This window comes from Squalius cephalus (assembly GCF_949319135.1).
Source record: "Squalius cephalus genome assembly, chromosome: 12".
Taxonomy (NCBI): domain Eukaryota; kingdom Metazoa; phylum Chordata; class Actinopteri; order Cypriniformes; family Leuciscidae; genus Squalius; species Squalius cephalus.
In genome coordinates, this window is record NC_137133.1 from 11,301,109 (window position 1) to 11,320,155 (window position 19,047).

General features: G+C 38.2%; 1 protein-coding gene across 1 annotated transcript; it reads left to right on the top strand.

Moving 5' to 3' along the window:
- The first annotated feature begins 5,746 nt into the window (after nt 1-5,746).
- Nucleotides 5,747-12,810, top strand: ppm1ab (protein phosphatase, Mg2+/Mn2+ dependent, 1Ab). The gene is made up of 3 exons (XM_079887212.1): nt 5,747-6,131; nt 6,537-7,409; nt 8,968-12,810. The coding sequence occupies exons 2-3, from the start codon at nt 6,552-6,554 to the stop codon at nt 9,109-9,111; spliced, it is 1,002 nt and encodes a 333-aa protein (XP_079743338.1). The 5' UTR covers nt 5,747-6,131; nt 6,537-6,551; the 3' UTR covers nt 9,112-12,810.
- Nucleotides 12,811-19,047: the final 6,237 nt, after the last annotated feature.

The following is a 19,047-nucleotide window of genomic DNA, read 5'->3' on the forward strand; positions in this document are numbered from 1 at the left end:
AGCACGACATGCATCTAACATTTTTTAAATGTATTTGTTCAAAGAACATTTAAAAGTATCCCATAATGTTTGCAAAATCATCAAATGGACCAAGAAAATAGGTTTTTAAAGCATTTTAAAGCAAAACTAGATGTTTTCAGAAAACATTTAGAATTAACATTTTTAACAGTATAGTTATAATAACATTTAACATTAGCAAAACGTTCTTACAACATATTTTTGTTATCTGGCTGATGTTTTGTTCATTGTAATGGACTATTTTTCTTAGTGGAATCTGTAATCTTAGTGGAATCTGCAATCAAATGAAGTCTTTAATACAAGGCAAACACATAAACGTTTAATTCACGTCCCACTGACAAGACTGGGCAAACTCAAATAAAACAGGGAGACTTTAATACAGGGGATTTACAAAGGGAACTAATGAGGGAACAGCTGAACAGAATGAGAAATCAAATCAGTAAACATATACAAATGACAAAACAAACTCTAAACCAGGGATGGGCAACTTTGATAGTGACGAGGGCCAACATTTTTTCTCCTTCATACCAAAGGGCCAGATTACTAATCCACACTCACACCTTTTACAACATCTTACTCAATTTACTTTTTATTAAGGGAAATCAATTTATAATTAATGAAATAGGTTTTTAAAGAATTTATTAACTAAATAATGTGTGCAATTATGCTAAAATAAATGGTAAACTGTTGTCAGTTGACAAGCAATATCACCCCAACAAGCAAATGTAAACATCTCAATTGCATTGTCTGTAAATATGCAACAAACAAATGTACAGATTATTTTTGATTATAAGCCTAGAGTACATTCTCAGCTCAACCTCAGAGAACAGTTAAAAAGTGTTTATTCATAAAATAGATGTTCCAAATGGTATTACCATAATCTACACCCACATATCACCATGATTAAAATTACTATTTAACAAATGTACAAGAACATAATTAAGTGCATACATTTCTGTCATGCATTTGCAGGGGCACGGGAAGTAAGGGTGCTGGGGGTGCTGCAGCATTACAGATTTCGTTTCCAAACAAACCAAACATATGGTTGACCCCTTGAACTTGGTAGAAGGATAATCCGTTTAACATCTTGACTGGAAAACACAATCATTGTCAAGTTTTCTTTTTTTTTTTGCCAATTTTAGTAAACTTTCACATTAGGGTGCACATCCTAGGCTGTAATTAATACGGGATCGGATGGAAATTGCAATCTCTCCTGGTTTTTAGTATTAACATCATAATCTGAACGCAATCGTTCCATTACTTTTCAAATGTTTTCAAATTGATCATCCGAGTGGTCCAGCGGGTCGTATTTAAAGACATACGGGCCGCCATTTGCCCATCCCTGCTCTAAACTGAACATAACTGTGATATTACACCCCCTCCCGGAAAGGCACAACCTCGCACTGACAGTCCAACAGTGGGAGGAGGCTCAGGCGGAGGACGTGCAACTGGTGGAGGACAGGAATCCGGGGGAGGTGACGACAGGAAGAGGGCTGTGCAGATGGTGGGAGGAGCCAAGGAGAGGCCTGGAGCAGGGGATGCTAGGTGGAATCCCAGAGTCCAGCCAGGATAGAGATACATAGCGGTGTCAAAGGAGGTAGGAGCCATGACGGGGATTTCCTTGACGCAGCCATGGTGACGATTGATGGTGGTGGAGCCCCAGGCGCAGACGGAAAGCCGATGGAACCCGAGTGACCCCGAAGACTTCGGTGGCTGCAACTGAGTTGCAGCAACAACCCCCCGAGGTGGAACTGGGGTACCAGAGAGTTGAGGTGAAACTGGAGGGAGGGTGGAGCCTGCCAGAGCCGTACAGGGGTGGAGAGCAGGAGCACAGCAGACTGCTCGCAGGTCCGTGGCGCAGGATGGACGACATCCGACAGAGGTGGAGCTGGTGGTCTGAGGGAGCCCGATGTAATCGTAAGCCCGATGGTCACTGCCTAGTTAAGACGAGGGAAGGAGGAGCCAAGGAGGATGAGCCGACGAGCCAAGGGGCTGATGGAGGACAGCGATGACTTATGAACTGGTTGAATGTTGAAGAGGTGGTAGGAGAGGGTGGCTGGGTGGGAACACTGGAGAAACAGGAGATTCAGGGCTGAGAGGAATCAGTGGGGGTAGAGGTTCATCAAACAGTTGACAGAGTCCAGCATTGATTCACTCTCTATGGCAGGAGGATAGGCAGGTCTCCTTTCCATCCCCTCATACTCCACAATGACTCCCTTGGTTGCGCATGATGTTGCCGGCTCATACACCTGGTGAGACTTCTCGTGAGATCCAGGCTCCGGGATGATGGTTCGCTCATATCCTTCTTTTTGCAACTGCTCTTCCATTGCGACAGGCATTGTCTCTCCGTCTGCGGTGGGCTCAGGCGTCATGACCGCGCTGAGGGGAGGTGTAGGGCTGGACTCTGGGTCAGGAGTGGGGCTGGTTAAGTACTCCTCGGGGCCGATGGTGAACTTCAATCCATTGTTAACTAGCACCCACTGCACATGGGCGGCGAAATCCTCACAAGGCCCGTTCGCTGGTAGGCGTGCCTTACTTTGCTCGCTAAGGCCAGCATGGTAAAAAAAACAGAGCGAGTTGTCCGAGTAGTGCAAAAGGCACGGCATATCTAAAACGTCCCTGGTATATTCCTCCAGCGAACTATCTAGCTGCTCTAGGCAGGAATTGTACGGTGGGCAGGTCCATAGTGAGGAAAAAATTAAAAAATTAAAAAAACCAACAAAATTCTTAATCCTTTTAGGTCTGGTCTTCAGTCACAAACGAAGATGAAGATTAAACTTAAGTCTTTAATATATTCCACAAGGCAAACACATAAACGTTTAATTCACGTCCCGTTGACGACACCGGACAAACTCAAATGAAACAGGGAGACTTAAATACTGGGGATTAGCAAAGGTAACTATTGAGGGAACAGCTGAACAGAATGAGAAATCAAATCAGTAACCATAAAAACAAATGACGAACTCGAGCAGGCGGAAAAAAGGCAATGACTAAAAACATACTCTAAACTGAAAATAACTGACACCCATACATTTCAACTTGTACTTCACTTAGCAATTTAATTTATTTTTAAAAACTGACAATTGGATAAATTACCTTGCTTTATGTGGTTATGTTTCATTGAGTTCTTTTGTATAGCATGTTTAAAAAACGAGGCACTGGCCTCTCTACAACATACAGTAAAAACGATTGGAATACTACGATCAACCCAGAGAAAGAAACCTTTTTACTTGAAATGGCTGCTGAATGGGATGAAGACATAGAATGATGGTCCATGTGAAACTGGAATGACTGCATTTCTTTATTGTTCATATATATTTAAGTGAATCGCAAATCACTGGGTTTCTCCTGTTTGCTTCAACCAGTTTCTGTTTGTATGATCTCCTGAGACAGAATGGTGTTTTTTAAAGAGTGATGACAGTAAACTGTGACTCACTTGGTTTGCCTCACACATCGCCACTTTCATGGCAGCTGTTGTTGTTATTGTTTAAGACAACACAGTCCAAATACACTGTCTGGAATTTGGAAATAGGGCAACATTGTTGTGGCACTTAATTTACTGTGGATACCTCGTCTGGGGTTGGCGATTTGGCAGGCAGTCTGACAATTCAGTAGTTGGTGTTCATCCATCCCTTCCTCTGTCATTCATGACTCTATTCAAATCAACTACACACTGCCATTCTGTACATAACCTTCATACTTGTTTCATTTCTGGCATGTTTCAAATGGTCAGAGAATCAAGAAGAGTGGCATTTTTATAGTTTATTCCAGTGGATCTTACCTGGCAGGTTGCAACCCAAAAATGTGTTGCAGCAGGTCTGTTCTGATAAAATGCAGCTAATTAAGATATTTTTGCAGTGAATTATTGGCTGCCAAGAGCATGAAACATTAAAAAATTCAGTGCCATTCAGAAACCAATTTGTCATTTTTCCTGTTCAGCCAACATAATGTTAATAATTTTGCATACAGGGGCTGTTTGATTTTATGTGCAGTTTGTGTCATTTTTGTATGGTAAACAATACAAAATGTAAATTGATATTCAATGTAATATTCAATGTAAAATATGGGTCCTGAGGCAAAACCAGCACCACTTCATTATACTATCTACATTCTAAAAATGTCAGCATAACAGTTTACACAGTGCAGTGGAAAAGGGCCATATTTGTTTTGATATGTATTAAAAACAGCACAATTCAGCATCACTATGCCAATCTAGCTGAAGGTTCCCTCATTCAGGTCTAATGCATTTGGATGTTTAGAGCAAGAAGCTACTTACCCTAAGTGCACATCACATTATGAGCCACTCACTTAAGTCACCCTGCAGACAGCAATGTAAGAAGCTTTTAATTTGGATTTTGAGGCCTGTATGAATTATTTACCCTCAGTCATTAGCATTACAGTGGCTCCAGTCTTGGATATACCATGATACAAAAGCATGACGACACTTACAGGCAATATGACTATACATTCTGTTCATGGGTGGTCATAATAACATGTTAACATTCCCCAAAACATTCCCTTTTCTATTGCTCTTGGGCATGCCATTAACAGCTTGATTGCAGATAATTACATGTGGATATTCCATTGTAGCTCTATGTAGCTCACTCAATGCAACTTAAATCACCTGTCCTGAATAGCCGAAGTGCAATATCATTTCTGTTCAAAACATTGTACATAGCCTACACACTGTACACAGCACCAAGAATACATCTAGTGAATAAAAGCACAATGTGTAACAGCTAAAAAAGAGGCCACTCATATACTTGTGCTATTTGTGTTGCAGCTAAAACATGCACAATCCAGGGGCTAATAGAAGGCTAATAGAAGGCTATTTCCTGTGGATATGTAAGACTTCTGATTTATTAGCCGCTATAGGTAATTTAAATAACTAGAAGAATAACAAAGTGCAGTAATCAGTAAAATTATTTGAGAGAGTTTATGAATATGATAATAAATTAAAATAATATAACAGATACAAGTTTGCAGTATCAAGCAGAGAGCCCTTTTGTACACTGTAAAAAAATAAATATATATATATATTCATGATTTATCACATTTGTTCTTTTGGCAAATCAACTTAGATAATTTATGTGGTTCAAATAATGTAATATTGTGAGCTTCTGTTGCTTAAACCAATTCTCCTTCATTGTATTAACTTCAAATTTTAAGGCAACCAGTACTTTTTTTAAGTTAAACCAACACTATTTTTTAAGAGTATAGTAACAGCTAAGCCTTTTGCATTCAAGATAAAATGTTCTTATGTTAAAAAGGGGGATAACCATTGATAATTTATCACATAGATTGTGTCAAACTTTGACAGATTTATAGTCTATTTTTCTTAATTGTGTAAGCATATATGTTAGCTTGACTGGCTGATCAGTTAATGAACTAATTTGAGTTTACATTCCCACAATTCCAGAAAACCTATTTTTTTCATCATACAGTTAGGTTTTCAAAGTTCAGATGTTGAAATTTTTAAATGTCATATTGGTTAACGGCCCTATATATTTATACGACAAATGTGTTCTTTTGTAAACTTAAAAAGACTATAAGCCTCTGCAGGAAAACTACAAAGCAAATGAAAGCGAGAGTTTCGCTTATAACGGTCCCTCAATCTCGTCAATGGATCTAATTCCAGCCCTCGATTGCGTGGCAGTGATGATGTAATAGAGAAAGGGGAACGCGTACCGTCCGCTGCAGCATCCGGGTTCCAGACCAACCCATCCTCGCGGAGAGAGAGAGAGAGAGAGAGAGCGAGAGAGAGAGATGTTCTGAGCGAGAGGCTCCTGTAGCTCCCCCTCAGGAAAACAAAAACACCGGAGCCAGAAATGCCCTACCGCCCAGCTGCGGACTGCCTTAACAGGCTCATGTGATGATTTTCTTATGGTTAAATTTTTTTAAATGATTATTTTCGGAATCGATCTTTGGCCGTTTTGACGTTAGTTTACTGGCTAATTGGCTAGCCGTCGATTGATGTGTGTTGTGGCTGTCAGCGCAGCGCTGGTTTTATAGTGTTTGCTATCCGGCCCAACATACTGCTGATAATAAGGCTCTTATCCGCGGCTTTTGTGCCTCGGAGTTTCTTAAGCCAGCAAAGACCACGAAGAAACTGGGTAAGTGATATTATGTCACTCTGACGTACATAGAAATGCTGGAGTTAGCCTCTTAATGCTATCTGGGCGTGCAGCATTTTGCATGCTGATAAGGGTAGTGGTTTCATCAGTAAGTTCACAGTTGTTTTACATTATACTGGTTCGTATATTTTGCTGCGTTGGCGTCTGAAAAGATTTGAAATTCTGGTCTGGAGCCAAATAAGTTTACTGCCTTGATGTGATGATAAACATTTACCTAAACAGTTTACTTGCATCTGGAAGCTTACTGCACCTGTGGCTTAACTTATCGTATAAATGGCCATGACATACCCATCGCATGTTTGAATATGTTGTATAAATGAGAGTCACTTATGTCATGATGAAGCACCTTCTACTCACTTTGTTTTCTGGTTCTGTTTGTGTTAGAGCAAAATAAGAAGAATGGGTGCATTCTTAGACAAGCCAAAGATGGAGAAGCACAATGCTCACGGGGAGGGGAACAGCCTCCGCTATGGACTCAGCAGTATGCAGGGATGGCGTGTGGAGATGGAGGACGCACACACGGCTGTGATGGGGCTGCCTTACGGCCTCGGCCTGTGGTCCTTTTTTGCCGTTTACGATGGGCACGCAGGCTCTCAGGTTGCCCGTTACTGCTGTGAGCATCTGCTGGAACATATTACCAGCAACCCAGACTTCAGGGGAGGGTGCTCAGGAGGTGCAGAGTTAGTTGGTGCCGGGCCCTCTGGGGAGAGTGTGAAATGTGGAATCCGCACAGGCTTCCTGCAAATCGACGAACACATGCGGGCCATGTCCGAACGCAAGCACGGAGCGGACCGCAGTGGCTCCACGGCGGTGGGCGTGATGATTTCCCCTCATCATTTCTATTTCATCAACTGCGGTGACTCCAGAGCCTTGCTGAGCCGCAAGGGTCGCGTTCACTTCTTCACCCAGGACCACAAGCCAAGTAACCCACTGGAAAAGGAGAGAATCCAGAACGCAGGTGGTTCTGTTATGATCCAGAGGGTCAACGGCTCCCTCGCCGTCTCCCGCGCTCTCGGCGACTTCGACTATAAGTGCGTGCATGGGAAAGGCCCCACTGAGCAGCTGGTGTCCCCGGAGCCAGAAGTGTATGAGATCGAACGCTCTGAGGCTGACGATGAATTTGTGGTGCTGGCCTGCGATGGTATATGGGACGTCATGGCCAATGAAGAACTGTGTGATTTTGTGCGCTCACGCTTGGAAGTGACCGACGACCTGGAGAGAGTGTGTAATGAGATTGTGGACACCTGTTTGTACAAGGTAAGGTCAGTTATAAACATTGTGAGTTGGATGCTAATGGATCCTTTTTATATGTATTATTATTTATTAATAATTCATGATATTTTTGTACAAATACTGTTAACCGTAAAAACAAACAAAAAAAACTATATGGCTTGACATTAACACCCGCCAACCCACCAAAATCCGGGTGGATTTCAGCAGTGGTGTATAAAACAGTCACTCAACAGTCAATTTTATATATAATATAGGCTATACATTTTTCAATTGTAGTCTTTTAAAAAGGCATCTGAATTAATAAACTAAGTGCAATGCAGTGTTGTCAAAAACATCGATATATCTATACATATATTATTATCGATGCTGAAATATCTGAAACTCTCATTATCTCTCCGACAGCGAGTTGACACACAAACCCGCCTCCCCTCACTCACTGCACTGCACATAAATCAAATTGAGTTCTTTTTTGCAGCTTATAATGCACTTAAACAGTCAGATACACACAAAATAATGTCAAAATGTCGGTCTTGGTCATGTAAATACAGTCAGTTATGTTTTAAGTGAATGTAAACAGTTGAGAAAGAAAACACATGTGTAACAGTACAATGGATCCGTGCGTCAGGTCTTAAAGTGGTGGTGGTGGTGGTAAAGGTTTTAATATACCTGCTGCCAAATAATGAGATAATTAGCGCTGGGTATCGAGTTCGATACTTTTTAAGGCACCGACCGAATTGCCTTGAAACCATTGAGTATCAAAAAATGTCTTGTCGTTTGGTAGCAAATTTCGATACTTAATCTTGTCAACGTCAGTGAGCCAATAAGCATGCAGCATGATTGGCTGTGGCGAGATATCAAGGAAAAACAATAGTTTACGCCGGTTACGCCCAGTGACATGGCTCACACGTGAGGCTGTAGTGTGTAACCGTCCCAACCCCAGTAGATGGAAAAGATCAAAAGTGTGGCTACATTTCACCAGGCTCGATGCCAACAGTGCGCATTGCAATATTTGCGACAAGACAATTGCTGCTAAGACCGGCAACACAACAAATCTGATAAAGCACTTGACAGTGCACGGAATAAACTTTAGAGCAGAAAGTTGCTCCGTCTTCGACTGCAAGAAGAACTGGAGCGCATCACATAAATAAAGCCGAAACTCAGCGTATAGGCTACTTGCCTCACAGACATGAGAAATAGGCATATGGAAAGCTTGAGATGTCTACTTTTAAACAAACCAATTCGAATCGAAAACAAATACTCTGATTATGTAATCTAAATGAAAGTTGCATGCGTTTCTCTCTGTAGGAGCGTGCGCGCGCGTTCACTATACTGTAGAGATGACGAGTCAGCAACTTCAGCTTCATCTTTGCAGCCAACACTGACTCAGAAAACACTAGTTTATTAATAAACAATTAAAACATATCCTTGCTAGTTAATGTCAAGCCCTATTTATATATATAAAATGTGGATACTTGCGTGTATTCAAAGTGCAAGGTAAAATATGTTATTACTTGGTTATGCCATTTTTGGAGTCATTGATCTAACTTAATCGTTCCTTCTGTGATTATTTGTTTATCAACAGGGTAGTCGAGACAACATGAGTGTGGTGCTGGTGTGTTTTCCTGGTGCTCCAAAAGTCAACCCAGAAGCAGTGAAGCGAGAGGCGGAGCTAGATAAGTACCTGCAGAACAGAGAGGGTGGAGCATGTAAAAAGGCGAATAAATAAAATGTATTACAAAGACGAAGAGAGAGAGTTTTAGAAAGTGAACATTCTTACTTAATTAGGTGAGTTTGTTAGATGGCAGTTTACGCTTGCCAATTAAGTATACGTTACAGTTAACGTAAAGTTTCCAATTAACGAATCCCCATATTGGAGAGGAAAGACTCACTGGTACTGTATTAGCACAGTTAGGACTATTCAGGATCAATTTAACCAGAGAGAAACACAACAGTGAATGAATTTATCTGAGCTTGTATTGATAATTAGAGGCCTTTGATTATTTATTGCCAATATTGAAAAGCACTTAACCAATTAAGAGGTAGCCTGTAGCTTTACCAGAGGTTTTATTGTAGTGTATCCAAAAATCCTCCGCTCCAGTGCATATTAAACGTCTGTATTGGCGTATTATTAGCTACTAAGTGATGGTAAGTGCAATTGTAGATTAGGAAAAAGGAATGACAAAACCCAACATTTGGTTCTGCACTTTGTCATTAAACGCTGCTATATTTAAAGGCATCTTCTATTAATAAGAGAGAGACCAAATTCGAGACCTCAGTTAGAATACAATATGCTTATGTGTTCGAACAGAATTAATACAAAGTGTAGTTTTGCGTTCTAATCGTGACAGTTTGTTATTTGGATAGTTGTATTCATCAACTCGTATGAGCATGTGTTTAAGTCTAGCACCCGTTTCATTTGCATCTTTCTGAAAAGTCGTTCTAGATGAGAGTGTATGTCAGGCCTCCACTGCTGATTACCTGAAATTGTAGCTGACACTACTGTACATGGCCTGATGGTGCAGTTTTGTGTCTACAGCAGTGGCCATGAGCATTTTAATCTGCATGATTCCTGTTCTGTAATATGGAACATTGTTGCCTTAGTCCTAATTTACAGCGACTACCTTGATTAGAATCGATAGGTAAGTTAGCATTTGGTACCCAACTCCAACTGCTTGGAAGAGTAATATTAAATCCAATGAACACACGGTACTGAAAGCATGCACAGTACGGATAGCACGATAAGTTGTGTACACCTCCTGCATGGATGCTACATTAAGAAAAAACAAGGAAAGATCTTATTTAGGGTTAAGTTTGTCTGACAGAAGTTTTATACTTTGTACAGTATACATTCGTAACCCCTGAGGAACAGCTTCCGTGTGAACTGAGCATAGTATTTGAAAGATTGTGTCAATGTTTTACAATCCTCTCCGAGTTGTTTACTACTTGTTGCCTCAAACTGACACTTTGTCAATCCTCTGGTTTGTCTATATAACTTAAGAAAAAATTATGTAGTTAGGAAATTCTTGGTACATAGAGTGGGATTCAGCCTGTCAGCACTTTCTGAGATGTAGATCCTTGTCGTTACAATGATTTAATATTTATAATACATAATACTCTTTAAAACCTACAAGATGTAGCTTTGAATTCTCTTTCTGTACCTAAGATCTTGCTAGCGTTTCATTTAATTTTCATATTTTTGAACCCCTTGGACTTGCCCTAACATGGTGCGACACATTAAGATTTCAACGCCAAGCAATTTGTCTATCGTTTAAGGGATAGTTCACCTAAAATGGAAAATTCTTTCATCATTTACTCACCCTCATGTTGTTCCAAGCTCATAGAAACGTTTTGAAAGCTTTGGATCCCAATGAGATTCATAATATGGACAAAAATTGTAAAACATTTCAATTGAAAAAAATAGCGCAAAAGAAAGAAAACCAACCTACTGGTGTTTGGAGTAAATGATGACAGAATTCTTATTTTTGGCACAACTGAAAATGGGGTGTGATGCAACTCAATCAATCACAAAACTCAGCCAATCAGAACAGTTCCCACTGTTTTCTTGCTCTTTCACTCTCTCGCTTTGTCATAGAATATGTGATTCTAACTTCCACAACCAGTTTCTCCTCCTCATCCATGGTTGATGTTTAATATACATGATTATACTTGAGCAGTACTTCAGTCTAGTGAATTTTGAGTGTGGACGAGGCGACTGGCACAGAAAGAGATACCATGCAATCGACAAATTGTAGTGTTTTATCGCTTCGCACCTGGTTAGGAAACAGAATAAGAACAGAAACTGATTTTCTTGGCTGCATTGGTAAAGGATGGGGTGTTCTAAATTTCCCCTTAAAGCCAAAAGTTCCCAAATGTTTTTAGCATGTCTTGGTGTTTTACCAGAATATATATTTTAGCTTTAAGATGTGTTTAACTGAATGAAAAACAGTGTGCCTGCTCTGAGAGAACTCTTGAGATTAAAATGATTGTAGGTCATTCCTGTACCATATCAATTTCACTCTGCTTGTTTTGCTGTTGTTTCTCCTCACTGTTTGACGTGGCTTGACACACCTTCCGATAATCCACTGTTTATCAAATTAGCCTTAATTTCTTCCATAATAGCACACCTGAGATCTGTATGCTTTGAGACACGTCACGTGTTTATATACCTACAAAGAGTGACTAGGTCCTTCTAGAAGAGCCTTTAATTGTGCCTACGAGTGAGTCTATGGCCAGTTGTAGCATTTAAATGAACTTTTGAGAGTAAAAGTCTTTTGTGGTGGTTTTGTTTGTTTGTTTGTTTTGTAACATTATAGTCCACTCATGCATGATTTAAGCATAATTGCATTGGTGAGCACACTTGGCCCCTTACTAAAAGTGCCATGCGAGTGATTTACACCATTTACCTGAAATTATTGCAAAGCACAACCCAAACCCTTTGAGTCAAACATTGGGTGGGACTCATAGTGGAAATATTGCCTTACTGAAAAACAAAGCAGGCGTTAAATGGCCCATAAAGTATTGTATAAGACATTGTCTTGATTTCTAACACTGTAGCACCATGAAATTGAGATGTAGTTGACATTTTCTTTCCCTATACACGACTGTCCATCTCCAAAGTTCATTGGATTTTCAGTGAAGCAACCAACTGCAAATAAAATAGTCCTTTGTAACACAGGATCATTTCAAAATGTATCTTCTGGAGTGTTAATCTAGGGCAAACAGAGCCCGCTTATTGTCATGTACTTGCGCTGTGTTGTGCTGTTGGGTCCCTGTGTGTCACTTCTGTCTTTACCTCTCAGGTCCAAACTTGACAAGCAACAGAGGACACTATTTATTTGAATTATTTATTGTCTTTATATTATTTTACCTCTTTTGAATGAAACTGTCCATGCATTCCATTTTATTTAGCCAAATAAGCACTACTAATGCAATGAAAAGCTTATATTCTTTTTTTCCTTGTATTTGTTGTTATACATCCGTGTCATGAGTATAGTCCATGTGAACTGAAAGTTATGGGAGTTAAAAATGCATCATGTCTTGGGTTAATCTACACAAAGTAGTTTCTTCTCATGATGTTCATGCTTTTCACTAAATCTGTCAGAGTAGATCGGTCCAAGGCTGACGATGTGTAAGGGTTACAATCTATGATCGGTCCTTTCTTAACCCAGCAGACTGTTTGTGTCTGTGTTTGTTCAATTTTACCTCTCAGAAGGTAACAGTTTTATAAAGCTCATTTTGAAAGATTTTTCAAATACAATTTCATAGAAAAGTATTTCAATATTAGAGGGTGAGCACCCAGTATTTTCTTTCTTTAGTTTTTATTTTTGTACATTAGCACTCGGGTTTTAGCAATGTAGACAAACTGTGATCTTGTCATTCTTGGCTGTCAAAGATGAATCAAATAAAACTATTTACGGAAACCCTGAATTTGTGATTTTTTTTATTTTTATAATTCAGAGAGATCTGTTATTCAGTAAAATTGTATGAAAATGAAAGTACACCAGATTTGCCTTAAAATACAGTTTTTAATGAAAAATTGTGACCAGTCTCAGGGGTAATGGACGTGTGCAATGGTCTGTCACTCCCAGTCCAAATCTGTACAGTAATCTTACATTCTAAGAATTTTTAATTTACAGTAAAAAAAATTGGTAGCTGTGATTGCCAGAACTTAACTGTAGAAAATGTAGTAGCAACATTTTAAGTTTTACAGACTTAAATTTACAGTATTTTTATATATATATTTGATTAACTGAAAGTGTTAATTATCCAAATTATTCAAATCTGTTTCTTATAATACTGACAGCCATTTTTAAAACACAGATGGTAAAGAGAAAGCCACATGATTAGATTAATCAAAGTTAATCACAAGCAGCTTTTACACAAGCTGAAGTAAATACAAAGTTCTGTCATGAAACTCTAGATGGTGCAGGCTGATAGGTCCTTAATGCATTCACATTATTCTCTTTAGGGCACAGCTGATTGGTTCCTGCTGTATCAGTAGCCAATGAGCTCGCTGCTCAACCTTCAAATATAGCCAGCATTGCCATAGCAATTGCAGCACACTTTCAGAAACCCTCCAACTTCCCCAGCTCCACCTGGATAGATCTGATACGGGTAATTCATGTATGCTATATTGTACAGCAGCAGCATGTTTTACATGTATTGGCAGAAGCATGTCTCGTACTTTGCTCATCAACATTATCATATCCATTACTATGCCAAACTCTCCGAGAGTTGTCATGGCAGAAATACTAATATATAGAAGGTGTCATAAAAATACAAAACAACAACATAGTAACACAACACTAAAATAATGCAATAAACATTCATTTAAACAACATGAGATGTTACATACTGTAGAGTGGGGCAGCGATGATGTCAAATTCCAGAACACTAATTCGCCACTGGTTCCGTCGAGATTTTCCTATGGGGTTTTATTAATGGGGCTTTCAATTTATGAGTAAAATAAGGTTTGTGTTATTTTAAATTACACACCCATATTGAAAACGCAAATTTAGAATTTTTAAAAACGCATGTTTCTAATAAGTAACTAGATAAGAATGTGTGCAGTTTATGCTGTAGAACAAAACGTCTTAAGTATCGCAGAGTTTATCGTCATATTTACCACAGGCTTTGGTTTTGTCATCTCGAGGGAACCAGTGATGAATTAGTCTTACGGTTTTGATGTCATCCCTGCACCACTCTATTATACATTTTATTACAAGTTGAATTGTTCTTTTTTACTTCCAAAACCTTTACATTTAACAGGATTAGTCAAATAAATTTTTAAGCAAAATGACATAAAATGTCTCATTAGATGTAGGCTATTACAGTTTTTAACCATATTGAGTAAGGGAACTTACCGTTAACCAATTGAAAGGTTTTGAATAGTGCATTTGTACTTTTACCGTTAAAATTACAATAATTTCCAAGTCCAACACAAAATCTGAATGAAAAGTGTTATGGCCTCATGTCGTTCCAAACCCGTAAGACCTTCGTTCATCTTCGGAACACAAATTAAGATATTTTTGATGAAATCCGAAAGGTTTCTGAACCAGCCATAGGCAGCAATGTCATTGCTACTTTTAAGGCCCAGAAAGGTAGTAAAGACATCGTTAAAATGGTGGTTCAACCTTAATGTTATGAAGCGAGAAGCGACAAGAATACTTTTTGTGCGCAAAAATAAAGACTTTATTCAACAATTTCTTCTCTTCTGTGCAGACAGTTGACAGCACCCATTGACTTCCATAGTAGGAAAAAAATACTATAGACAGTCAATGGGTGCCGTCAACTGTCTGGTTACAAACATTTTTTAATCAATCTTCTTTTGTGTTCAACAGAAGAAAGAAACTCATACAGGTTTGAAACAACATGAGGGTGAGTAAATGAGGATTTTTGGGTGAACTATCCCTTTCAATCACAGCCACTGCAGACATTATTTCAGCACTTATACTGATACACATAACAAAACCATGAGTAAGCTGGAGAGATACTGACTGAAGAGTGCAACAAACAATAGCTGCTAGTATGTGAGTCACCGCTTCATCATTGCAGGAAGCCTATGAAATGTCCTCCATGACTCATACTCTCTGACTAAAATAAAGCATGTTTTTCATTCAGATTTTGTGTTGGACTTGGAAATTATTGTAATTTTAATGGTAAAAGACTGTAAAAATGCTACATTAAAACCCTATTAATTGATTTACGGTAAGTTCCCTTACTCTATGTGGTGAAAAACTGTAATAGCCTACCTCTAATGAGACATTTCATGTAATTTTCCTCCAAAATGTACTTTACAAATACTGTTAAATGTACAGGTTTTGGAAGTAAAAAAGAACAAGTCAACTTGGTGGAGTGTAAACTGCACACATTCTTATCTAGTTACTTATTAGAAACATGTTTTTTTGTTGTTGTTGTTGTTTTTTTAAAATAAAAATAGCTATGAGTCATGACTCTTGTGATGACTATTTGCTGAGAAGGTTTTCATCAATGATTCTTCCCAGTGAGTTTTATATTCTTTGTAATGACTCAGTGGCTGATTATATATAACTGGGATTTTTGATTAACTGTCATTATTTACAATGTTTAAAAAATGCATAATGTATGTATTGAATGTCATTTACTCATACTGTATTACAGAGACTCATGATCCACGTGATACATGATACATTAACCAAGTGTAATGTAGATTATTTTATATATATATATATTGTGACTCAAGCCTTTATGAGTTTACTCAACACCTTGAGATACATAGAAAATACTAGGGATGCATGATGTATATGTACCAAATCATTGATATAATAATAATAATATTAGTTTTTTATGTATCAGTCAGTAGTGGATGCTCATTTTCTCCATTTTTACATTTAGATTATCTTTGCTGTCATCTAACGCTTACTAAAAATGAATTACTTTAGGAAATAGAAGATCTCTATTCAGCGCTGTTTTTGCTGAAGAGAAAGGAACGTACGGACTCTTGGCCTTGCTCTGTTTTCTGACCTTCCACAAACAAGTTATGCAGTGATTTACTGTATAGCCAGAGACTGAATAATAAATGAACAACTGACTACCTTTAGACCTCCCTATTCATGCTGCAACCTCAGGCAGCATCTGTTGGTTAATAATGCAGCACATTGTGACCGGCTGAATCATTTACACTTTGACTTTTGACTTATTGACCATCTTTTTTCTTTTATAACAAAATGAATTAATCCAATCCACTAAATCCATTAAATGATGCCATAATGGGAACCAATTAATATATGAAGCACCTGACAGAGTTCTTTAAGGTTCTATATAAAACAATTTATTCTAAGAGTGCTTGTGCATAAAGATCTTTTTGTTGTTTTTCCATAAAATGGGAACTTATCAAAAGGGTGACAGGTATGGATGATTTTTTTTTTTTTTATCTATTTTTTTCTTCTTTTCTGAAAAAAGAAATTGCCAAATTACATTCTACATATGTCATATTGCATTATATTATTTTATATATTTTTTATATCTTATGACATATCCACTATGCAAGAATATATATAGCACACAGTATATAACCTCCATTCAACAGTTTCTGCTTCCTAGAGTTATACTAACATTGATCAGTAACTGTTGGCTGCCTCTTCAGATTTGTTGAGTGCTGGTCAGTTCAGAGCATCATAGGCATCATCCTGCATCTGTTTGTTGACCCTTTTGCTTTGAGGATCAAAGGAGGGGTCTCTGGCACAGAGAACAGAAAATAGAAACAGCTTTGCTTTGAATGTGTGCTGGAGATGTACACGTCTGTCTGAGGCTTAATACTGCGCACGGCCTTTAGAAAAAAATTTATATACGTCATACATGATACAGTAATTTAGTTAAATTATGAATTGCATTCGCTTGCAGTTGTAAATGTGGAAAATTAGAGAAACTTTTTGTGTGTGCAATGCATGTGTGTAATGTTAATTCCCTGCAGGTGCACTGTCTTAACATCAACAGAATTTGGCATTGCCTGTTGAATTGCAAGCCAAAGATTGCTTTTGCATGCTCTGTCTCTTATTTGGCTGTCTGTATAGGGCCTTCCTTTTTGTTTGGATTCCAGCGAAGCTCTGGTTTAGTGCCTGACACTGGGGAGCAAGTATCAGTCAATCAGATGTGTCCTTGAACATTATGGTTTTATCTGACTAGCAAATTTTCAGCATTGCATGCACTACCAAGCTTCATATTGCTTCTGTCTGGGCAATGTTTGTTCATTGATTTTGTTGAAAATGGTTTGAAACATCATATGGTGACATTATTATTATTTAATTATTACTATTAACAACAACAACAACAATATTTGTTTATCTACAAAAGAGTCATCATGAGGGATTACACTGCTGAAAAACAAACCAATAATATTGCTAATAATGTGCACACACACATTACATCATTTTCTGGAACCGGTGCCTTTGTGAGCTATTGACTTCCTCATTATTTGATAGATTTAAATCTTTAAAGTGTAATTCATGACCAGTACATTTTATTTTGTTATGTAGAATAAAATAAAAATCATGATCTTTTTTTTTTTTTTTTTTTTCTAGAATACATTGTGCATTTTCTAAGAAATGCTCCTGTTAAGCATGCTTTGATATTTTTACAATGATATTTAGGGGACTGGCATCAGATATTAACAGTATATTGGTCAAAAAAGGTAAGTTTCTCATAAAGTGTTATCAGTATTGCACATGGTTACACATACATAAAGTTCCTTTTTTTAAAGAAATGAATATTTAGCAACTATGCATTAAATTGATCAAAAGTGAAAGCAAAAACTATCAATGAATCATTTTAAAATTGTGGCTATTGTTGTCACAAAGCACATTATGCTAGATCATTTTTATAGCCTATATTATTATCCTTTTTTTGCACCAATCTTCAACCCTAATATATTTTGAATTACATTTTTTTTTTAAATATAACATTGTGTATTTAATCAGCTTTACAGCATCTCATTTTTATTTTTGATGCTAAAGGGTTTAATATCTAAATATTTTATTTGTCAATACAATAGTCACAAACTGTTTTCCCAGTGGCAACTATTCTCATAACTTCATGTATAATATTAAAACCTGCCTGCAAAGGTTGGATATCAATGTGTTTTCTAAGACCTGATATTGTTTGGATCCTTACTTTCTCTTCTGCATGGTGTCTTCTGTCATGTTTTATCAGCACAGAGCCAACTGGTCACCCAAACAAAAATGTAACTGTTTAAACTCTTTAGACAATGATGACCTTCCATTATTCCTAATTTGCTGTGTATAATATGTAAATGGGGCCCCTGGGTGTGGTGCTGTTCTCTAAAGACCCCTTTGTTTTCAGTATCACTAATGAGGATAAGATCATCAGGAGTCTCAACCACGCGGATCAGCTGACCTGGCCGTGCCTGTCTAATTACAGCATTAGCAGCTTCACCGATCGCCCATGCATGATACGCCGTGCTATCTGGAGCTCTGAGCTCCTAGGCAGCCATATGGCGGCCTAGTGAGGGGTGGTTAGCTCGACTCGGCACTCCCCTGGAGCGATCGGAAAGGGAGAGAGAGAGAGAGAGAGAGCATGTTACGGTGCAAACAAACTCGCACAAACACATCTGGTGGCTTTGAAGAATGTGAGCAGGCCTTGAAATTGTATTACTGCAGAACGCTTTCCATTTTTTATTTGTCAGATGGAACATGGAACAGAAATACACATATACAGAATAAAATTATATAAATTGAATAAATTACTGTATCGCAGACAGAAACTGTTATATTTATTGGAATTTTTTTTATTTACTTATAGGCCTACAGCATTTTAGCCTATAACACAGTAGGCAGAAATACACATTTCTCCTCCTAGACATTAGGAACAGCACTATCATCTTCTCTGGCTAGAGGGCGCCAGAGATTTTCTTATCCTTGCGCGGCCTTTATCTTTTCACCCTAGCTCCTGTTTGTTAAATTGCCATTTGCCTCTCTCTGTGTCACTACTTCAATTTATTTTACTTTCTCATTGACACATGAAAGTGTGTTATTTTACGATTCCCTCTGGAGTATCATTTCATTTTCTTTCCTGCAGAAGTGAGGTGACCCTCCTTTTAAGTAATATAGTGGCTTGGTGTGATTCAATAGGCTATAGGTAGGCCTACGTTTTATGTACTTGTATACAT

Excerpts from the sequence above, each read along its gene's own strand:
- ppm1ab (XM_079887212.1), top strand. The coding sequence starts at position 6,552 with ATGGGTGCATTCTTAGACAAGCCAAAGATGGAGAAGCACAATGCTCAC. Across the intron at positions 7,410-8,967 it reads TGGACACCTGTTTGTACAAG|GGTAGTCGAGACAACATGAG; the intron begins GTAAGGTCAGTT and ends GTTTATCAACAG.